The 25,204-nt window shown below is 30.0% G+C and overlaps 1 protein-coding gene across 3 annotated transcripts in view; it reads left to right on the top strand.

The window, feature by feature from the left end:
• LOC134706909 (integrin alpha-8-like) overlaps positions 1-25,204 on the top strand; it is a 70,759-nt gene that overhangs the window by 22,538 nt on the left and 23,017 nt on the right. Inside the window, exons 2-13 of one of the 3 annotated variants that reach the window (XM_063566269.1) lie at positions 3,472-3,554; positions 8,554-8,615; positions 10,203-10,251; positions 10,433-10,519; positions 11,535-11,579; positions 12,240-12,283; positions 12,627-12,680; positions 16,560-16,612; positions 17,886-17,985; positions 18,626-18,737; positions 19,070-19,167; positions 23,484-23,571. In XM_063566269.1, the coding sequence (XP_063422339.1) occupies positions 3,521-3,554; positions 8,554-8,615; positions 10,203-10,251; positions 10,433-10,519; positions 11,535-11,579; positions 12,240-12,283; positions 12,627-12,680; positions 16,560-16,612; positions 17,886-17,985; positions 18,626-18,737; positions 19,070-19,167; positions 23,484-23,571 (826 nt within the window). In that variant the 5' untranslated portion in view covers positions 3,472-3,520. The remainder of the gene's footprint in view (positions 1-3,471; positions 3,555-8,553; positions 8,616-10,202; positions 10,252-10,432; positions 10,520-11,534; positions 11,580-12,239; positions 12,284-12,626; positions 12,681-16,559; positions 16,613-17,885; positions 17,986-18,625; positions 18,738-19,069; positions 19,168-23,483; positions 23,572-25,204) is intronic. The other 2 variants (XM_063566267.1, XM_063566268.1) reach the window with 2 other exon arrangements.

Below are 25,204 nucleotides of genomic sequence, written 5' to 3'. Positions count from 1 at the left end.
TATAATATATTTTCATGTACTTTACAAATTTAACAAATATATTTGAATTGTATTACAGTGCATTTTAGTGTGACTAAAGCTGATTTTAGTTTGATTAGTATGACTGAGTTATTAACACTAGGATTTTCTGACAGTCTCTATAAAGCAAGGGTAATGATTAACTCTGTAATCAGTACACCTATGTGTGTATCTGTTTCACTGTTTAACATATATGAATGGTGCACAGTGCTCTCTGCCTATGTTCAAGATATTTTGAAATAACTTCAAGTCACATGCTCAGAGTTAATATTTTGTTGATTTGATCTTTAAAAGACTTTACCTGCAGCCGGTGCAGGAAAGCTTTGTTTTGTCATTCAAAAAAATGAAAATTGTAACACTGGCTATATCATAAAGAGACAAACAAAACAGTAATTGGATATTGTGAATAGCCGTGTCTGGACTGAAGTGCAGAGACAAGAGACGCAATCAAATAAAATGTAATATGAAAAAAAGAAGTCTTAAAGTATTCCATTATGTAAGATTTTTGAAGCTATAAGTACAGACATGTATGAGCTTCAAGCAGAAGTAATCAGGAACATGTGTTATGATTAGATTTGATGTAAAGTACTTATAATATTATATAATTCTGATTTCAATCCAAATTATCCATACATGTTCCCAAGATGTTCAGATGTACTTATGATAACTACGAGTAGTATACTGTATAAAGAGTAAGATTGCATTCATTGTAATCTTTCTGGATCTGTATAATTTTTTATCCTGTTGATAGACCCAGGAAGTTAAATTAGAAGGAGAGACCATGATAGACACAAATTACACATACAGTGCTTGGGCCTTTTTAATAACATTTTGCTGTTGATTGTCTAATCTAAATCTTGATATGGTCTTAGTAAAAATGAACAATTACAAAACGCCTTATAAATCCCACCTTATGTCAGCTTCTAGAAAGTATACTACTACTTCTAACAAGTGCACAATTACAAATCTCAATTTTGCAATAAAGTCGATCAAACAAGGGCGTAAATTATTTTTTGGGTATAAAACGAAGTTAACTCTGTTAATGTTTCGTCTGAATGTTTTACTCTTCTTAGTAATGTGATCTTAATCTGGTTTAATTACTTGAATTGGATTCCCAAAAATATGTATTTGAATTCATCTGTGTTGCAAATTCTTGCTGAACATAAGCTGACATGAATAAGGCTTGTCACACTTGAATATGTTTTGGTTCTTTACAGAAAGAAACTATATATCATCAAATTATGAAGCTTGTGAGAAGTGTTGTTTTTCATTTTTTTGTTTTCAACCTGCAGCTGTGACTAACTTGTAGTTATTAGCTGAAGCTTCCTGCAGTAACAGCACATTTTGACCCTAGATTTCAAATGTGTCATCTTCTATCTTCTGCAACAAGTTAGTAGTCATCCAGTTGGTAGCTAGACAGTGCAGTTTTTTTTATTGGGGTTGAGACAAATGATCTTGATTGGTAAAAAGGGATTCATAAGTTAATCGCCCAGATATGTTCAGCTGATATGATAAGTGTTTTCCAGATTTGATATTCTTCTTTTAAAGTAAATCAGTAAAAAAAAATTTTTTTTTAAATCAAGTAGAATTCAAAATTTTAACTGATTTCTGTTTTATGAATATGCTTGATCCTTCTAAGAATCTAGTACAATTTAGAATCAATTTAGTAACTTTCTAGAACAAATCTGGACATTCCAATTTCTACGGGTAGATGGTAATATTCTTATTTAAAATGTGACATAGATTTATGGTTTCAACAAATATTAGTTCAGCTGCAAAGATTGCATTCAAATACAATAACAAGCCATTTTTCTAAAATTGACAACGAAATAATATGGAGCGAAAACCTCTATTATAAAGCGAGCAAAAAAAACTAGTTGTATAGTTTTGTAAGATGTTACATTGTGCCATATGATAAAAAATGTACAGCTTTTACATACAGTATTGTGCTTGGTCTGGAATACACAAGATAGAGAAAAATGTAAAAATAGCACTGTGTTAAAGTTAATTATTTGCATTTCTCACAGTGACCTGCAAATAGTTATAGTGTGAACTAGGAAAGTAGCATTCTTAGTATGTTGATTGTGTGATGCTGTTTATCCTGTTTGTGATTTTAGCTTCGCTGTTTCAGTTGTTTTGCTTATAGCTTAATATAGGATCGCACAATTGTGTGATGCAATGGCTTAGTTTTTGACAATGAAAAAAAAAAAGAGTTGAATATGGTACCTTTTTAATTTGCCTTTGATTTAAGATTGTTCAGTATCTTACATTTACAAAGAAAATTTGGGTGATAAGAAATCATAAAGTCTCAGAAGTTTGCAAATATAGAAAATAAGAAAAATTAATTGGTATAGCAATTATTTATATTCCCTTTATACATATATAGTGAGAAGCCACTCTTTTGTAAACCACCACATAAAACAAGGTATTATTTTAGAGAGCATATATTGATGTGGATCATTTGTAGAATTTTTATAATTCTATTTTTACAAGAGAAAATTTCATGTAAATCAAGGAAGTTTGATAATTATACAAAAAGATATATAGACAATGCTCAAATGGTTAAGTAAACATGAGAAGTGGCTACTGACTACCTGCTATAATGATTGGTTATAGGGTCAAGGATATAATATTTTTATTACATAGCTTTTATATATAATTGCTTAAAGTATTACAATTTATGGTGGAGGAAGTTATTATTAATGAGTACATGAGACCTTGAAATGAATGTTAATGACATACATAACATTACTGACATTAAAAAATGTTTATTTTATTAATTTATTTCAATAGTCATATTTTATGTGTGTGCAATAAGAATATTTATGTTCGTTCTATTTTTAAAATCATCTTTATTGTTAAAAAAGATAAACTTTTAAACAGCTGAGTAAATTCTAATCTTTACAAAATAATTAGAATGTTAACTTTCTTAATTTTTGTTTGTGAGATGCATTTTACTAACTTTGTAACAAACTTCAAACTTAATTAAATGACGAAGCACTTTTTTGCACCTTAACAAAGAAACATTAACTGAATTTGAAATATAACAGTTAGCTGAAAAACACTGAAGTATGCATACCTTAACAGGTAACTTTGGATCTTAGCGGCATTGCAAACTTCTAACTGGCCAGGAGATATTACTGTGCTGATTTTTTTTATCTTTTTCCAATTTTGCAGACTTTTTTTTATTAATTATCACAACTTTGCATCACAGGAAAATCTTCCATTAATAATTTAACATAACCTATGTTGCCTAAACACAAAATATTTAACAAAATTAACAAAACTATATAGTAATATTTCATTTTTGAACTGAAACTTTAACTTACATAAAATGCTTACACCCTTGGCAGATTAATTGCTTACCAAAAACACCTTGTGAGATTAGTGCCTGTTGGAATGCTCTTTGTTAAACAGGGAACCAGCGTTGTACATGCTTTATTTTGTTTGTAGCGGTGGATACTCGAAAAAGTGATATTGACCAACATCATAAACATGGTAAATGTACAGCGGGTTTCTCTGCTTCCATTACGTCAGTAAGTTTATTGTTGTTATAATGGCCAGTATTCATACAAACTTCTATGAACATTTATAATTTGAATCATCATAGAAATATTTGTGGAAAGGAAAGAATTTTCTTATAGAACATAAGTTCAGTCTACGAACTAAGCCCAAGAATTTGCATCAAAATGATGTTGAATAAAAAGTGAACTTATCTCCTGCACCACTTAGAAAACACCATATTTTCAAATTAAACTGTCACATCAATTATATTATGTTAGTTCACAGACACCACATGGTTTCTCTTTCAATCTATAGGTGACAATTGTTGCAAAAAGGGATAAAAATGAAATACACAATACCAATCAAGAAAAGTATCTTTTTTCATTATATATATGTGATTTTGATTTTTTTTTAATTTTTTTTTTTCAATAAATTGCTAGATTAAAATAATTTAAAAACCATATATAAAAATGATTAGTTTTCAAATAAATCTTGAAAGGCAGGATACATCAAAGAATATTTCCAATTTTTTTTTTAATTTAGAAAAAAATGGGGAGGGTCAACCCCAAATGTGCCTGTGCATTTTCTTAAACTTTCAAAGTTTTACAATTTTGTGTTTAAAACATCTGTTAGTTAATGAATATTATCGGTCGCCTTATCAGTATGAAATGACAGATTTATAGCACTACTTAACCATTTTATAATTGAGAGATAATATGAAATTTTCACTTTCTTGTGCATGGATCTTGGACTGAGTTTTTTCTTACGTAAAAAAACAAGCAAACTTTGAAATTTAGGTGTATCTGCACTTTTCCAGAAATGTTTGAAACATTTAGTGAAAATATCTTAAATTGATACAGAAATAAGGTGATATATTATCTAATATGTCTTTTTTAAAACTCCCCCATTAATATCACACATTTATAACTATTAACTACTTTAACACAATATAAAATGAGTAATAAATAAAAGTCATAACAAATAACTACATATTATCAAGAAGTATATTATTAAAAATATCCAAGTCTAATGAAAACTCCATTTAGTGCATGTGCATGTTGCTTGATTGTGCATCTTGAGTTTGATTATAAAATTCAGCATGATATTCTTTATCAAAGATTTGTTGACTTGACAGGAAAAGCACTTGCTTAAAAATACTGAGTTTAAAGAAAAGACATTAATATTGATTTGATCATGAAGAATATCTGTTACTTTTTTAAGCTTGTATTGTTGAAGGGATAAATGTACACAGATTTTAATAAATGTTCTTTGATTAGGGTCTGAAAAACATTCTGTTTTTGTTATAGATGCATATATTCCGTAAAAGTTTCTCGGATTAAGACATTACATCTTGCTTTCAAGCTGAAGGATATAGTTTTGTTGATACATGTATCAACAATTTATATATGTATTTTCACAGTTCTTCTAATTAGAGTCAGTTAAATTGGAAAGGTATTACCAGAAAAAAACATAAAGTTATCCTAAATGAAATGGTGGGTTTTCTATGCTGTGTGATGTGTACTATTGTTTGTCTTTTTCATTTTTAGCTATGGCGTTGTCAGTTTATTTTCTATTTATGAGTTTGACTTTCCCTTTGGTATCTTTCTTCCCTCTTTTACAGGTTCCTGATGGTTTTATCCATCTTCCAATATAAGTTTATCCTTGATCTAGTTATCTTTAAAAATTTATGATTAAAAGACTAGGAAAGAGGAATAATTGTCAGGTTTATTCTTACTTCTTTATATTTATGCGCAAGAAAATATATTTATGATGAGGTTAGATGAACAATGAGTCAGATTTGTGCACATCATCTAAACATGTACAGTTCTTGGTTTACTTCAATCTGAAATTGACTCCCATAAAATGGAAGTATGATAAACTCATTGAGTTAAAGGATTATTAATTAAGTCCACCTGTTGTTGGAGGTAGAGGCTGTTTGTCTTGCCCAATTATCTCATTACTGAAGGCGATAACAATCATATGAATGAAAGGTTATGTGTTTATATATATCAAAGACACAACATTGCAACAATGAAATACATGTAGTTCTTCAGTGATAAAATGGTCATGCAATTTGAAAACAAAAAGCATTTTCCATAAAAGAAGTGTTTCTTTCATGTTATAAGTTTATGGTGTAAAGAATCATAAACCAAATCTATGTATGCATTTGTCAGTTAGTCAGTAACCTTATCTATCAAGTTGTCATAGTTCTCTATGCTTCAGTGATTGGTATTTACCAGTTTGCATGTTATATGAAGTTAAGGTCATAACTCATTTACCAAAGTTTACAGATTACTTTATAGAGATTTTTATTGGATTAAGTTACAGGATTGATTAGCCAGTATTCCATGATATAGATTTACCCTCTTCCGAACATTGATCTTTTCCATTGCTGGACATAAAAGTTGGAAAAATGATTCTTTAAAGTATTGGGCATTTTTTTTTTACATTAATTATCTGTTAATTTATTGGAAATGTACAATAAAATTTTTCAGTATGGTCAAGGCAGTTAGGTATAAAGATACAAGAGACTATATGTTTTTTGTAAAATGTTTCATACTGTACCATATTGCAATATGAAAATTAAAAATTCTTTTTTGTTCATATATTTAAACTGCTGCTCTATGGGAGGGTTTATACTGGGTTACATCTGTCTGTCCATTAGACTTAGGAAATAAAATTTGAATGCATTGACTCTTTGTTGTTGGTTTATTCATGTGATTTCCAGATATTTTCAATGTATTTGCCTTATGCTGAGTTACACAATAGGATGCAATTATATCCATTGGCGCTGCAGGGGCATTGAATGTTAAAAAAAGCCTCCTCCTAGATTTGCCATTATGCTGCATATTTGGAAATAACCTGACCTTGGACAATGTCTAATGTAAAAATGATAATAGTTATATTATATTGTTGCATATTTTGAGTTGTAACTTATGATTTTAAATGCTGCAGGTTGGTCAATTGTGTTGTCTGTCTTTTATTTCAAATTGTACTTTGTGACTTAGTTTGGTCTCTTTGAAAGAAATTAGGAAATTATGTTTGATTCCTTCATTAAAGATAATAAGATTGTATACATTACATATTTATGAATACAAAACAATATAGTGTATTTGGGGAACAGCCAGATTCGTAATATTGAGAAGACTTATTGTGTTATAATCACAAAGAAGTGAGTAATTTTAGAAAATAATTTATATTAGAATTGACATTTATAGATGATGAATGTCATATTTATGAACTTTGATATTGCTGTGTTGAATGACAATAGTTTTCATAAGAATAATTATAAATTAATCAAATTTTAGAATTGTTGTCTGTGTATTGTTTATATGTTGTGTCCTTTGTATATATCCATATTTTCTTGTCTTATAAAACAATAATGTGAATATGATATTTATATATAAAAGTTGTGTTATGTTGTATTTGTACCAGTGTTTTGGACATGTTTTTTTGAAAAAATAAACTATGTTAATAGATTGGAAAAAGTGAGTAACCTCCCTTTACATAGTTTAAGTAAAGGGAAATAAATGTGACAAAGGTAATGAATTTAAATGATTTGTTGTCTCCCTTTGGCATATCAATTTTGCTTCTTCAGCTTTGTAAAGGGAGGTAACTCAAATATATTTCCACATACAAATAATGATTATAATAGATCAGTGACATATAGCATGAAAATAGTTGATGAATAGTTATGATATATGATGAGAGTCTATTCGATATTGTGCATGGCACTAAAAGTAGATTCAGAACCTATCAAATGAACAGCTACATGCAGCTACTGATTAAGTTTATTGCATATATAGGCAAATTATATTTAGTGTGTCAAAAACTTGAAAGTATAAAAGACTAAGATTAGAAGCTTTTATCAGTATATAATCAGGCTCTCTGATTGCTACAGGCTGCCATTCTATGCACTTTATACAGAGCTCTGAGAGATGCACATTTTGTCTATTTCACAACTGGTCATTGAGGGACTGTTTAGATGAGATTTTCAATTCTAAAGCAGTTTCTTTTATATTTTCAGGTCATTATAACTAGCATCACAACAAGTATATCAATTATAATGAAAAAATATATATCACCAAAATAAACCTTACAAATTTTTATACAGAGTTGATTCAGTTTAAATATTATAGCAGCCATTTAATAAATTCATCACAAAGCGAAATGTCTCTACCATAAGTAACTCCTTTTGATTTTGCCCTAAATTATAAATAGAAAATATTTACATGATCTGGACACTGTTGTGATGTTGGTTTACAAAAAACAAATTTTAAATTAAATGACAAAATGTGCTATTATATCTTTTACAGTGACTTTACATTCGATCAACTTTGATATCTTATAGCAGTATATATACATAAATACATATTCTTTCTAAGTCTTCTTACAAATTTTTCTGTATTTATTTATTTCTTTACTCTATACTTGTAAAGTCACTGAACAGTAATACTTGTGTTGTTCATGTGTAAACCAGAAAGTACATTAGGTACATAACAGAATCGTATAGTCTGACATGAATTCACAATCTTAATCTCAACAGAAGGAAGCTCTAAAAGTTAGAGATAATGTATGGCCACTTAACTCATCTTTCTTCCTGTCTGTCCACATGTATTTCCCTCTTTCTGTCTACATGACACATGTAGCACATGAATGTCTATTTTACTGTATTATTCAGCTAGGATAAAGCCCTTACTAGTATATGTTGATTGCCATATTTCGAGTTTCTTAGAAAATCTTTTCAACCCTCTGTGGTGTTGAATAATATTTTTTTTTACCTCAAAGTATTATTGTCTTCCTTATTTTTCTTGAAGATATGTGTCCTTCACAATTTTTCCAAAATTTTCACCCAAAAATATTCACACCGCTTTGTCTTGATTTTTTTCTGAGTTTTTACACATCCCGAGTTTTTTTTCATTTTTGAGTTTGCCCTTATGACCTGAGAATGCACTTTCTGGTTTGTGTTGTCTATACATTATATCCATAGATAGAACGTTAGTATAGACCGAATGCTCCTTCTTGTTTCAGCTAATTGGGGTTTTCATAGACAAGGATTTTGTCAAGCAGGATTCAGTGCTACCTTAGCAAATGTGAGTTAAAGACTTTCACCAATATATGTTTCATGTGGTAAAGGGTAAATCTTAGGAACAGTAGGGTAGAGTATGTTTTATGTGGTAAAGGGTTAATTTTAGGAACAGTATGGTAGTGTATTCTTGTTCATACCTCTGCTTAGACATTTATTGAATTCAATCATTAAATTGTTTTACTACATGAGGGAAAAAATTAAATTACAGAAAAATGAAAACATGAACAACAGTTTTAAGATATGACAGAAAGGTGTAAGTTTGATAAGAGTGGTATTTGGCCCGATTATTAAGTTCAATGTTTCAAGATATAAACTCTCGACATATCTAGCCCTGAGAAATCAAAGAAACTTACGTTTTTTCATTGAATTTTCATGGAAAATCAAAATAAGTTCTATTTTTGATGACATGTATAGAATGCTACTACGTTCATTTTCAACAAAAAGACATTTTCTTCTGGTCATTGTTATAACTTTGATTCATTGTGATATTGGTCAATAAACCCTAATTTTGAGTTTGAGCTATAAATTGGGGACATTTTGGAGTCCTTTGTATTTAGTTCTGAGATAAAGCTGCAAAAGTAAATTACTTATATTGTTTGGCGAGATGCTTAGATTCTATGTACATATATGATAGAGCTAATAAAAAGTTAAAGACTACAGACCATTTTCCCATTTCAATCATGTGAGTGAACTGTATATGGTTTATCTGAATCACAATATGCAAAAAGAAAAAAAGAAAACATAGGTGTACTTGAATTTTGTAAACTGATGCATTCATGAATTGCACATGTACAAATTAGACCAAAAAAAACCCAATTTTATTCAAATTTTCACCATGTTATCTTAAACAGGAGTAAATATTTTGACTTGCTTTTAGTTCAATGAAAGAAAATTAGGCAAATAACTTGTTTTTTGTAAGATCTTAGATAGTGAGGTTCAAAAGTTATTCTTATCTACTCACGACTTACATTTGAACAGAAAACACATGGTTGAAATGCTACAGTACTTTAAGGACATGAGAACTGAATGCAAATTTCTGTCATATCTTAAAATTGCAAAAAGTGATATTTTGAACACTACTTTTTCATTGTATTGACAAAATTAAAAGTTGATCAATAAAAATTAGCTCTCCTTTCTTTATGTGGATATTAATTATATTTAGTTGCTGAAAGATTTGGGTTTTTTTCATGAATTTTGGTTTGATATAAACATATTCCAAACTAATACTGTAATAATGTAAACCAACTAATTTATGCAACTTTCAGAGTAAGAAAATAAGTTGGTGGGAGGATCTTGGATTTTATTTAACAACATCAAGCTAATTTGAAAATGTCTGCGAATTGGGCTTGTTAGGACTAAACGTGAAATAAAATATTAGCAAAAATAAGTTAGTTTTCATTATATGATTGATATTATTATATTTAATTACTATTTGGTCATTTTATTTTGTGTTTTATGTGCTATTTTTATGATTTAATGAAGATATTTTTATAGACTTGCATAGTAATATATTCTCCACATACATAATATTTCCTATTTTCTTCATTATATAACTTGGATAAAATAATGAAATATGATTGGCTACTTGTAGAATGGCAACAGGTTGTTGATTGGTGCTCCAGGGGCCTTCTACTGGCAAGGTCAGTATAGATCATCCTAATTTATTTTAAAATAAAAATCCAGTCCTTTTTTCAACAACATTAATATGTGTAAACCAAAATTATACAGAAATTGGAAATTTCCTTTGTTGAAAATCAATTAATTTTAAATCTTTCATTATAGTTGTAGTGCTTGTATAACAATATTTGCTGTGTATTACAGGGCAAGTGTACAATGTGTACTTAGATAAAGGAAACCAAGCTGTATCTACCAAAGAAGGTGGCATGTTATATGATGATTCCTATAGGGGTAAGAATAATAAAGTTTCAGCGCAAGGGAGATAACTTAGCTTTATGCAATGATTGATGCAGTTTATAAGTTTTCAACATCAACTACTTCTCCCAGTTAGAATTGTATTTGTGCAGGCAGTGACCAGAGGTCTGAATAAGCTTGTTATAAAAAAAAAAACCAGCATCTCTTTTTTCAGAAAAAATTACAAATAAAAATACTTGTAAGTCGTGAACATTTCAGTATATCTTATGATCAATTGTAATTTTAAGATTTTTTTATGAAAAGAATCAATTATATGTAATATGTGAGGGAATCTGCAGAATAATATGTTTATGAAATTAAAAAACCCACCTGCACATGTAGGTGTTATTACCTGATAGGAATTTATTCTGATTAACATTTATGATGTGTCACTGTTGCTGTACATGATGGAGGGTTTACAAAGTGTAGAGATATTTGTATTACACATAAGTCTGGTGGTATGATCATATTTTAATTGATTGATATCTTTTCTTAAATAATGACAAGCATTTTATTGAAGGTATGTGATATAATGACTGATTTCTGCACTTCTGATAACACTATAAATTCAATTACAGCAGAATGCATTGAGTGTGTAGGTAAAGGTAGAATATTTGGTTAGCTTGCTTGTTAGATGGACCGTGAAGTCATTATTAGTTTAGGTATACAACCCTCATTTGTAGGTAGTTCAGTCCTACAGTCAGATAGATTGGTTTGCTGTCTGACTAGTCTTCTCTTAAAGTAGGGTAGTTTATTAATCAACCTAATAATGACTTCATGGTTCAGCTAGCAAGCAAGCTAAGTAAAGGTATTAGCTTTACTAACACATGCAATGCAAGCTGTTGTAAGCCCATATAAGTTTGATATTAAACAGTAAATGTATCTGTTTTCCTTAGCTTTGTCCAAATCTCTTTCAACTTATGTAAGATAGTGGTTTAATGAATTTCTAAGTTAGATGTACACCTAGAAATTTGAATAATAAAACAGATGATTAAATTTTGTATACTTTTAGGATATTCTTCTGCTGTGGGGAACTTTAATGAGGATGCTGACCAGGGTATGTGAATCTATTTAATATCTTTACTTTTCATAGTTCTTATTAGTTCCAGCAATCTTGGAAAAAACATGAAAAAAAAGGAAATGACTGTTTCTCATATTCAAGACAATAAAGGACTTTTCTTGAAAATCAGAGCATTTAGCAATTTATGTATACAAATAAGAAGATGTGGATTATTTACCAATAAGACAACTCTCTACAAGACACTAAATGGATACAGAACTTATGGCCTACAACAAAGCCCATACTGCATAGTAAGCTATAAAAGGCCCCAAAATGACAAATGTAAAACAATTCAAACGAGAAGACTGAAGGCATAACTTCTGTACAAAATAATGAATTAAAAACAAATATGTTACACAGCAACAAAGGACAGCTACTGAATTACATGCTAGCTGAATTTTGGACAAGCACATACAGAATGTGAAGGCACCAACCCTTCTCTTACCAAGAATAGTTTTATAACAGTACAACATAAAAAAAACCTACAAAAGTATAAAAATCAGTTTAGAAAGACTTAACTCATCAGATGGAAACCCATATAATAGATCTGACAAAACACAGAGTGGACTTGGACAGATATTATACGACACTAAGAACAGGTCTGAGAGTATAATATAACTGTTCTAGTATCAACAACAAGTTTGCTTTTTGTTTCAGAATATATTGTTGGAGTGCCTAGAGCAGAACTTCTAAGAGGACAGGTAATTATGTAATGAATGTCATCTACAGCTTTATTTTAGATCATGGACCACAATCACAAAAAAGTTTGATAAACTGAAATCAGTTTGTATTAACAGAAGGTTGCAGAAAATGGCATAACATTATATATTAGATTAATGACTAAATGTGCTAGAATATGCTTTGGTGGGGGTCAGTTTAGAACAAACAAATACTATATTTTGATTTTGTAAATTAAGTAATTTATGTATTTACTTAAGCTTTATTGAGCTTCATTAAAGTAAATAAAACCACAGATGTACCTCATCAAAAGACAGTAATTGTGTTGACTATCTTACACAAAGCTTCTATGTTAATGTTTTTCAGATAACAATCTACAAACAAGATCTAGGCATCATTAGAAATATAACAGGAGAACAGGTGAGTAACCAGTGGCGTGATGTAAAAGTTACTGACTGCTAACTTGAAGGTCAGTTACACAGCTAAAAAAAAGGGTGTTTGGCTACATCTCTTCATACCAGTAACTAGTTTGTATCACGTGTGGTAGTCCCTGGATAATTTTTCTACAGTTTGCCTGAATCTCAGTGACACCTCCCAAATATTTGCCAATGACATTCATAAAAAAACCATTATGAAGGTCAAAGTTACATGGGTAGTAAATATAATAATTATTACCCATGACCTTGAATTTAATTGATGTCAGATTGATAGAGGTAACTTTTTTAAACAATTGAATAATTTCAGAGCAACAACATCTTGGGGTATTCAATAAATTAGAAAAGGTTGATGGAGTATTAATTTAGTTCCACTAGTTCAAGGTCTGCTACAATAAATCATTTAACAAGTTCATCTGAATAGAAAAATTAAAGCTAGTATATTTTGATTGTACTATCAGTATTCCATCAATCATAATATATAATTTGAAAATCACAAGGATAGACAAAGAATAATTATCTTCCTCTCCTAGAATTGATCCTTAAATTGGATTTTTTTCTTGGCAAGTTTGATTGCGGTTACGAGTTATGTTGTAGATGAACCTTTAGTGAATTGATGATTTTTCATTTGGTGTTTCTGTATAAAACCAATTAATTCAGTAATGGAGTTTTCTGTTACTTTAAATAATAAGAGATATATAACATTCATATTTCTAAAGGAAGCACTTAGCTTGCCTTTTTCACAGTGTTAAATTGATCTCTATGAGCTGTGGCCTTGTCATCTTAAAACTGGATAAAGTTGAAGTTCAAATGTATCCTCTTTTATGTTAGGAGTGTTCTCATTAGAAAATTTATGTAATTTAATACTAGTTTTGAATTTAAATAAGATGAATTACACACAATCTTAAAGTGTACAACAGATTTACATATTCAATGTGTAAGTTTGGAAATTGTCCAGAACTTGTTACTTAATTTTCTGTTTATGATAGACTTGTGTTAGGTAATCAGTTACAGGCTGATGATGCAAACATAATCAAACAAAGTCACTGGATTTCTAAAAGAAAGGATCTGTGTTTCATTATACAGCCAATTTTATGACGAAGAAGTTTTCTATAGGAATTTTAATAGCCCTCTTCGAATACAAAGAAATTATCAGCTAGATTCTTTACCTAGATTTATTTAATGGGTATTTTCTTTGGAAATATTAAGAAAAAGTTTTGATTAATCATTTTCTAGGTGCTTAAAATAAGTTCTCTAAATCAAACTTGAGAAATTAAGAGAATATAAGTTGTTGAAAGATTAAAGTAACACTTAAACCAATTTGATAAGTACATGTTTTCAATATATTCACAATGGCACTACCTTTTTTTTTCTTCATTTTTGCAAAGAAAATATGTTGATTAATTATCATTAAGTGTTTAGTAGACAATTGTAACCCATCTCCTCAATCACCTCCTTGTCTCCAGTCAAATTTCTGAACCACTTTACAACAGTCACTTCTAATAAGGAATGCTTAGTGAAGTGGAATCATTTGAGATAAGATTATTGTGTCAAAGACTTTGAAAAGTGTGTGCCATCAGGAACTTGTAGTAGAAATCCCAGATATCAGATTGAGAATTTTCTGGTTCATTTTCTATTGTGTTCCGTTTGAGTTCATTCTTAGATTTCCCTTATTTTTGGTAATGTTATGTTTAAATGTATAATGGACAGTTGATAGTAAGATTATAGATAGATGCTGTAGGAGAAAGGGTTGCCACCTCACACAAAAACTTTAGAAGTATTCTATACTTTTTGAAAACATCATGTTTGCAGTAGTATTCAGAGGGGATATTATTTAAATCATTATTAAATTTAAATATATCCCAATAGTTGTCTACATATATAAATATAGTTATCTGCATAAGTGATTTTTTTATTGTTATTTATTTAGATACCTGTTTACCATGTTTACTGAACAAGACATATCTATTGACAGACATCTTTAACGCCTTGGCACCAACAATCTTTATTTATAGATCATTGTAGATGCTTAGGTTATTTATAGAAGAAGTCTTGTCATTCTTCATGATATAATACTACAACTATCTATTGTACTATTATATATATATATTTCATGGTGAAACAACAATCTTCTTAGAAATAAATAATGAACATTGAAAAGGCTGTCCATCATCTCAACATCATTGTTGTGTCATTGGCCTTTTGGACCACATCTCCTGTTTTTGATTATTATTGTTTTGTAATGATTCGAAAAAGATATTTTATTTTACAAATTGTATATTTATCTGAAAACAATTCTAGTCATATTAACTTAAAATAAGGGTTCACAAAAATATTTGAAAATGTTATTAGGTGCCACTTAATACAAAGACAGATTGAAATTGACCCAACTTTACTTCAGTCTTTCAACCTAACAATATATATATATGGGGTATCTGTATCACATGGACATATTCTGTTTGTAATTGTATAATAATTTAGGCTCTGCTACAACAAAATATTTTGGTTTTACAAAGCTAACTATAATTTCATCTTTGATGAAATGTGTGGAATTCATAATTTTCTGTATAAAAGATAAGTAAATACCAGTATCTTTGTAGGTCAACTTAAAATAGCAGATTATTAAGTCAGAATCAGGAATTCAACATTGAAATTAATCTATATAACAGCTCTCTGTAATAAATACTTATCTTAAGTGATGCAATTTAGCATGAGTAGTTTTTCTCAATATAAAATTTAAATGCTTTTAACATCAATCTTTCATTAGTTAATGTGTATTCAGTGTTTTTCAAAGAGAATGATCTGATTTTTGGAGAGGATCATGCATCTTTGAATTTTTCATTTCTCAAAATGTGTTGAACACAGATTGTTATAGTCCTTAGTTACTGAAAAGTCTTGAATCTAGACTACCATTTGTCTGCAGGCCTTCCAAAGGGGGGGGGGGGGGGGTTCGTTGTACTCACAAACTCAACTTTAACAGTCACAATTCGAACGGAACATTGACTTTAACAGTGCTTTTTTGTTTTCAAGGGGGGCGGGGGGGGGTTGTCCGAACCCCCGACCCTCATGGCTACGGGTATGGTCTGTTATCTTTTATAATAAACATGTTTCCTTCACATTATTGGATTGATTGCCACATTTGAAAGAAAATTAAAAAATAACATCAAAGCTCTTTGTTATCAGCTGCAAAGTTTAATTTTCAGTGTCAGTATTGTTTATCTCAAATACTCAAGTTCCCTCAGTGGAGAATCAAGAAATTTCAAATAGAGGGACCCACTGACTGCCCTAAAAGGGACCAACTCCAGTCCTGCTTCAGTGATTCCATATATACAACCATTTTTTTCCTACCTAATGTCCTTAGTTAAAATGAATGATTGAAATGATATGCAGAAAGTTTCACCAAAACCCCAGCCACCCAATACAGATGATTAATTGAATTTTTAAATGTATCAACTGGCATAAGTCAAGAATACTATCACTGCTTACTATTTGATAGTATTGTTGAAAAACAATACAATTAACTATAACATTATTAAAAAATGATGGGGCTTTCTTGAGTGCCAATGAGACAACTCTTCACCTGAGACAAAATGATATAGAACAACTGCAGGTTACCTTATGACCTTCAACAATGAGCAAATGTCATACTGCATAGCATGATATCATGACAAATATGAAACAATTTAGATGAAAAAAACTAATGTCCTGATTTATATACAAAGTTATGAACTAAAAACAGAAATGATATACACCAACATGTTTATTCAACATTAAAACAGGCTCACAGAAACCAGTTGCAAACTAATATACATTGTATCATGCTAACTTATTTTTTATATATGCTTAATGTTTTTGTCTTGTTTAGGTTGGAGCCTACTTTGGTTATGCCTTAGCTGTACAGGACTTGGATGGTAACAAGTAAGTATAATTTAAACAACAGACTGAACTTGAAGGGCTTGAAAGTGAAAGCTTAGATAGCAGACACATTTATCTAAAACCACACAAGCACCAGTTTCACACAGAGCAAGCAATTGAAGTCTTGCCCATGAATATCAAAGAGCTCAACATGTTTGTAATCATTCAACTCTCCTCTCCCCTATCCTAGCACAGGGTTGTATCAGAACAACATAAGAACAAACTTTAAAAAATAGGATTGACTTGACTAACTAAATTGACAAGAAGCTCAAACAAATAACTAACATAAAGACAAAATACACAAAGTACTGATATGACAGTACACATAGTTACTGAGAGCCAATAACAAGTAATAAAGGTATCATGTTCTCCCAGACTAAAGACTTTTGAAAATGTTAGAGCACTTTAAGAAGAATTAGATTGAAGAAAAGCTTATTAAGTGTTAACTGATTTAGTGGTCACAAGTGAGTAATTAATCACATTACAACGATATATACAGAAATGAGATGTTCAAAGAATTATGGTTCTATTGAAATATGAGTCTTTGTTCTGTTAATGCATTGCATATTACCTTCATATTATGTTATGACTGTAAGAATTTCAAGTTAATGTTTTATCACTGTTATAAAGCAATAAATTGCCTGGAATGTTGATGGTCCTGCCAGATTGTGTTAGATGTGGGAATCTTCCTAATATTATGTAATATACATAAACATGATAAACATATGGTGTAATCAGCTGATGTGTACTACAAAATATAATTTCTGGTAGAAATTTGATCTAAATTAAAATATTTTTTTGTGAGAAGTGTTCCATTTTGTTTATATATATGAAAGACAATATAAATGGATTTTTACTTCGATTTGTTTGATGATGACTAAGCAAATTAAGCATATTAACTATTCAACCTGTTAAGAATACAAACAATTTTCAGTTAAGAGGAACACATTTTTACCAAGTCATTGCAACTTGCTGTAAATATGAACTGTATGTTAAATCGTTGTGGTATTATTGACTGGGGTTGGGTCACTTACTATGCAATGATTTGTAGAGATGAACTACTATAATAGGTAGATATTAGATTGTCTATTTGAATTTGACTTATACATGTATAGGATAGGGTCAAGAAATTATGCTCACATATATGACACGGTTGCTGTTGAAAACCTTTTCCACAGTCAATATATGGATAACTATCATGAATAATCAGCTGAAAGTGTATGTTTTAAGTATATTTTCAAAATGTGTACATTCATATTTTTCATATTTTTTGCAGCCTTGATGACATTATTGTTGGAGCACCACTGTATTCAAATTACACTTCTGTACATAGCTATGATACTGGCAGAGTTTATGTGTACTACCAAAATAGACAGGTTGGTCTATTTTCTGATATCATTAAGGATATCCTTTTGGTTTCTATAGTACCTTGCAGATTGTCACTAGGTATTGGTTTTGTAAGGCAAATGAATAAATGCCCTATATATATTGTATTGTATTGTTATACAGTGAAACTTATCTAAATTGAACCTCTTTAGCATTCAAGATTTTGTTTGGTTTTGACAGATGTTTGGTTTAACCAGTTTAACAACACATAACATTTGATATGACTAGAATTCAGAATTTGGTTTAGACAGGTTTTAAGTTTATGCAAGATTTCACTGTACAAATGTATAATAATTATTTCTAATAAAAAGTTCTTGAGCATATTACTGTTGAAAATTTCATGCAGGTGAGGTATATTTTTGGATTATTCACAGTTATATATAATATATCAGCCGTTTAATATCTAACATTTTGTAAAAGCATAATTTTTTACAATGAAACTATTGATGGAAATTTGTTGTTCAATTCATGAATTTAACAAACGCAAAGAAAGTTTAAACATCAATGGGGAAAATAAAAACCTGTGAAAACTATTGATATTTACCTTGCAATCTGACTTTATGTTTTAAGGTGAAATATTGCTCTGGATCTTTGTGTAATGATAACTAGAAACTTGTGGTTTATTTTCAGAGAGAATTTAATCCAAAGAAACGATATGATATTTTAGAAGGACAAGATGCTAAATCCCGATTTGGAGCTGCTTTGACAGGACTTGGTGATATAAACTATGATGGTTATAAAGGTTAGATGTTTAAATTTAAAAAGAAAAACATACAAAAAAACATTATCTTTGAAAAGAATACTCAATAAACTAAGAGTTTAGTTCTTGAAGATTTCTGTTAACATTTATGTTTTATAAGGATTTTTTTGAAGAGTAGTTTTCTTTTGGCACAATTTTTATGTAATTATATTTATATTTTCATCTAGAAGCATTACAACTTCTGAGATTCATTTTGCTTAACATAATTATTAAGTGTGATTTTTTTTTTAATTAAATAAAGTTTTACAAGAAAGAAAACTTACACCAAAGACACATAAATGGCTTTATTTATTTAAAGGCACTTACTATTTCAGATTTAGCTGTAGGAGCACCATACGGGGGAAAAGAAGGGAAAGGAGCAATATACATTTATCATGGTTCTATGAAAGGAATTTTAACACAAGTTTCACAAGTAAGTTTATTTCCAGATGGTTAATGGTTAAAAAGAAACCTTAGTAACAGCTGAGTGAACACATCACTTAATGTCCTCTGAATGGTTTCTAAACTCTTCTTTTCAATTTCCACCAAACTTGAATAATCCTTAAGATATCTAGTAATGAGTTTAAAATTTTATTTCATTTTAAAAATGTGTGCTAGTCAACACCTTTACAATAAAATTGAGAATGGAAATGGGGAATGTGTCAAAGAGACAACAACCAGACCAAAGAAAAAAAACAACAGCAGAAGGTCACCAACAGGTCTTTAATGTAGCGAGAAATTCCCACACCCAGAGGCGTCCTTCAGCTGGCCCCTACACAAATATATACTAGTTCAGTGATAATGAACGCCATACTAATTTCCAAATTGAACACAAGAAACCAAAATTAAAATAATATAAGACTAACAAAGGCCAGAGGGCCCAAGACCACAATTAATGACCCCGCTTTTCGTTGTCCACGAATATAGTTCCTTTTAATTAGAGTGTATTTTTCCTTAATTTTTTTTCTTTCCTTTCCTCACTCATTCCTTAAATCTTTTTAGGTGGAAATGAAAGAAGAGAGGTCAAATAAATTTTTGGATGTTGTATTTTAACTGATTTTGATATGGAATGAGTGATTAGGCCAAGTGCAAAAAGGTGATATTTGCAGTTTTCGGAACATCTCTTGACTTGTCAATAGGGGTATGGATGTGTATTGGCTAAATTTGTAAAAGTCATTGCTTCAATCTTTCTGAATTTCGGATATATATTTGGACTAGGACTATACAATACACACATAAAAAAAATTGACAAAAGTGCATGGTGCAATTTTTTTAATGATGCAAAAGGTTATAAACAACTGATAGAGGAATTAATTGTGGTCTGTGGCCTAAGAGGTGCATTTCAGCAAATTTTGAATTTTTACTTTGGCATCTTTTCTGAATGATCTATTGGTATTGATTTGTCAAACTATATGAGAAGAAATGATTTTCACTTTCATTTGATAGAAATTTTGTGAAAAAGTCACTTTTCAGGTTAAATGCCCAAAATGTAGCTTTTTAACTTTTTTCACTATTTTTTCAAAAACTGCATGCTTTATTTCTCTCTTGACAGTTTTTTTCTGATATCTATTTGTGTTTGTGGTATTTATTTCAGTTATTTAACTTATTTGTAAACTCTGAACACAAAAAAAAAGTGGATAAAAACATAAAAAGAGTGCAAAATGTGCTGTTTTAATAGTCTAAGTCTAACGGTCAGTATACGCAGCAGGTGAAATGTGAAGTTCTATGCACTTAAAAGTTGTATTCCAAAGCAGATTGCACTGAACCTACATCAAAAACACTTATTACTGGTTGCTTAACCATTTCTGTGTCACAGACTACCTTTACTTTCTTCTGTTGGATAGCTAGAGGTTAAAATATTGGCCTTTTGAGGCTGAAATTTCATTCAGTTTTTCAACAGTAAAGTTAATAAACTTTGCATCAGACCATCCTGTCTACATATATAGTTGAAAGTGACAGCCTTGTTACATCCAGGCTCCATGTTTTATCATATCTGAGCACAGATTTTAGCAAAAAGAAGTATATCTCCATCTCCCATATCATTTATATGCTTTTAAATATGCAAATGTGGGGAACGGCCTAAACTGGCAACCTGTTTTTTAAGCATAACATTGCTAAAGACCATTTTATCCACATGTGTTATGCTATTTGAAACTTATATTTCCATTAAAAGTACATTTATAACCTGTTTAAGTTTTTTTGATAACTTAACAACTTCAGAAAATTGTGGTAAGTGAAAAATTTTACATTTGATATAAGGCCTCACCCTAATTGGAAACCTTTATTTTTTGGCACAGGCTCATATAAAATTAACTTCTGGCCATTTTTCATAAGTCTGATACATGAAGTATGCTTTCTGTTGCTTTGAATAGATGTTAACTTATACATAGAGACATTGAAAAGTGTTATTTTTGGTATCTTTTGGTTTTTAGAAGCTCAAATTTGATAGTTTTAATTGTTCTATTTCAACGCCACAATTCAGCACCCAAAGTTCAGATATAAAAAATGCCACATTTTTTTTATTTGGTATCATATGGCTTTGAATCTTTGTAACCTGTTTTATAATATACTAAGCTTGAATCATGCCAAGTTTTATTAGAATTGGTCAAGTTTTAGGCCCCTAATAGGCCCAAGACCACAATTAATGACCCCGCTTTTCGTTGTCCACGAATATAGTTCCTTTTAATTAGAGTGTATTTTTCCTTAATTTTTTTTCTTTCCTTTCCTCACTCATTCCTTAAATCTTTTTAGGTGGAAATGAAAGAAGAGAGGTCAAATAAATTTTTGGATGTTGTATTTTAACTGATTTTGATATGGAATGAGTGATTAGGCCAAGTGCAAAAAGGTGATATTTGCAGTTTTCGGAACATCTCTTGACTTGTCAATAGGGGTATGGATGTGTATTGGCTAAATTTGTAAAAGTCATTGCTTCAATCTTTCTGAATTTCGGATATATATTTGGACTAGGACTATACAATACACACATAAAAAAAATTGACAAAAGTGCATGGTGCAATTTTTTTAATGATGCAAAAGGTTATAAAGAACTGATAGAGGAATTAATTGTGGTCTGTGGCCAGAGGCTCCTGACTTGGGACAGGGGCAAAAATGTGGCAGGGTTAAACATGTTTGTGAGATCTCAACCCTCCCCCTATACCTCTAGCCAATGTAGAAAAGTAAACACATAACAATATGCACATTAAAATTCAGTTCAAGAGAAGTCTGAGTCTGATGTCAGAAGATGTAACCAAAGAACATAAACAAAATGACAAATATACATAAATAACAACAGGCTTCTAGCAGTTAACTGACATGCCAGCTCCAGACTTCAATAAAACTGACTGAAAGATTATGATTTCATCATATGAACATCAGGCACAATCCACCTTTACAACCCCTATAAAGTTACAAAAAGAAGCATTCAATACTTATAATTATATTTTTTAGCTAGGATCATGAAAACATGAATTTTATTATTTTTATGCCCCACCTACGATAGTAGAGGGGCATTATGTTTTCTGGTCTGTGCCTCTGTTCCTCCGTTCGTTCGTCCCGCTTCAGGTTAAAGTTTTTGGTCGAGGTAGTTTTTGATGAAGTTGAAGTCTAATCAATTTGAAACTTAGTACACATGTTCCCTATGATATAATCTTTCTAATTTTAATGTCAAATTAAAGTATTGACCCCAATTTCATGGTCCACTGAACAAAGAAAAAGATAGTGTGAAGCTCAGGTTAAAGTTTTTGGTCAAGGTAGTTTTTGATGAAGTTGAAGTCCAATCAACTTGAAACTTAGTACACATGTTAACTATGATACGATCTTTCTAATTTTAGTGCCAAATTAAAGTATTGACCCCAATTTCACGGTCCAGTGAACATGTAAAATGATCGTGCGAGTGGGGCATTCATGTACTATGGACACATTCTTGTTTTATTTAATTTGCCTGTGCACTTTATTGTGGGACCTCGTTTTATCATGAATGATGAGTTTTATTGTATTTTGCAATTGCTTAAGGGATAACATGTGATGTGCAGTTAGCCATTCAGAATAATAATAATGATAATAATAAATTCTTTATTCAAAGAGGGTAAACTCAGTTAGTTACAATAAACTAATCTTCCCTGAGGCCCTCACATACAAATTACAATACAATCAAAACAGATATTTACACATAGTTAATTTACAGTCATGTAGTTCAATGTATTATTATTAACATAAGATATAATGCTGTTAAAAGATGTATACATGTAGTCAAAATATCAAATGAAAATAAAAAAATATACAAATACATTGTAGCAAACATTTCTTATCAGGATTGTGTTAGGTACTTCTCGATACTTTGCTTAAAAGTAAAAGTGTTTTGAGCTTTACGCATTTTGTGTGGTAGTTCTCTGAACAGTTCTAAACTCTGAATAACATATTATAATGAAATAATGAAACATACATCTAACGTAATTATTGGGATGTAAAACTGTTGACCAAAGCACATTTTGTATTTCCTTGTGCTTCATGATGTGCACTTTTTATGTGATAGCATATGTCACAACGAATGTTACCAACAGCTGTATAGCCAGTCAAGGTCTTTAAAAACTTACATCAACATCATTTCATTTTGATGTAGCATACAAGAAAAACATACATGTAATGTAATTATTTGGACTTTGTAGTGTATCCAGTATTCCACAATTAGTTGGGCTTTGAAGTTCAAACATTATTTTACAATTGACGGATATATATTTTTTATCATTGAAGGTCATACATGGAGCAGATTTTCCATCTGTTAAAAGTTTTGGATTTTCTTTGTCTGGAGGACTTGACTTGGACAAAAACCAGTATCCAGGTAGAAAGGTTTTTTTTTTAACAAGTTCTTATTCAGAAAAACTTACACATGTACACTTTAGGTATCAACTTAGACAACTTAAACACATGAACACAACAGGTATATTAAAAAGTCATCCACTTAGACAACTTAAACACATGTACACAACAGCTATATAAAAAAGACATCAACTTTAACAGCTTAAACACATGTACACTTCAGGTAGATTAAAAATACATCAACTTCGACAACTTAAACACATGTTCACTACATGCATATTAAAAAGACATCAACTTAGACTATATAAACACATTTACACTACAGGTATATTAAAAAAACATAAACTTAGACGTTTAAAGTAACTTTGTACAAAATGTAATTAGAAAACTGAGTGTGTCTAAAATGACTTGTTTGTCACAAATTTGCTTGTTTGAAAATATTCCTATGAGTTACAGTGAGTTGCCTATAGGTGTTACTGTAAAATTTTACCTATAGCTCAACCTGTTTTTAAAATTGTCAACACAATAGGGACATTTAAATTGACCAGTTGGTTTGGTAGATTTAAATCTACCTTCATGCTACCTGTAAAAAAATTATTCACCTAACCAAAAGTTTCAGCATGCTTTTTTCCTGAACTTTTTTTTACCTAGGATTATTCTATCGAGAGATTTTTATTTTACTGTCATTCAAAATCTTATGAGTGATCAAGCCAAAGAAGAATGACTATATCATACATGTTATTTTCTTGCAGTTTATTTAAAATTGCATGACCTGAAATGCACTACATTTCATCTAAATGTTTGCATAGCAACTACTAGCAGATGTTTAATACCCTAAATAATCCAGTCGTAATATTTCACTCACTTTAATGAAACCTCAAAATCATATTTGAATAAACAATTTCATTTATTTCTTTACACTAATATTTGACATCTCATCCAGAATTCCAAAGATTTTAAATAATTCCCAATTTTATTCATTTTTCACTACTTCACTAGATTTTTTTCTAAATCCATAGTATAAATTCTGATTAACTTCCAATGATATACATCCTAATTTAACAGGTGCAGAATCTATACATAATTCAGAATCATTTCCATTACTATATTCCAAATAGTTATCCTCACTTATATTTTGTTATATTTTTACTATATATCACCTGATATATCCACAGTTAACATTTTATTTCATTTCCTATAATAAATTTCCAAATCAAACAATATTTGATTCAGAATTTTATAATGACTATTTCCAATTTCACATTCACTTAAAACATTTCCTCATGTTAGGAATATTTTAGAATATTTTACTTTCATTTTTCACTTTATCACTAGATTAGACTATATCCACTGCATTACTTCAACATTTTATTTCATTTCCAAGATCCCATTTAAATAGGGAATCATCTTAAATTTGTAATAGATCCCAAAATTAATAATGAATATTTCAAAAATCACATTTAAAGCCACAGAAACATGTTGGATGAACTAGCACTATATCTCCTACTTTAATTCCAGTTTTGAAAATTTTAAATCTTTAACATAAATAAATCCCATCGTATGAAAAATTGAATTTCCTTTAGTGAACACAGCATTTTATGCACAAAACTCCCACTAATATTATAATAGATTTCAAAGAAAAAACACAGAAAGGT

Source organism: Mytilus trossulus, chromosome 2, assembly GCF_036588685.1.
Source record: "Mytilus trossulus isolate FHL-02 chromosome 2, PNRI_Mtr1.1.1.hap1, whole genome shotgun sequence".
Taxonomy (NCBI): Eukaryota; Metazoa; Mollusca; class Bivalvia; order Mytilida; family Mytilidae; genus Mytilus; species Mytilus trossulus.
This window is presented reverse-complemented; position numbering and strand designations above follow the sequence as displayed.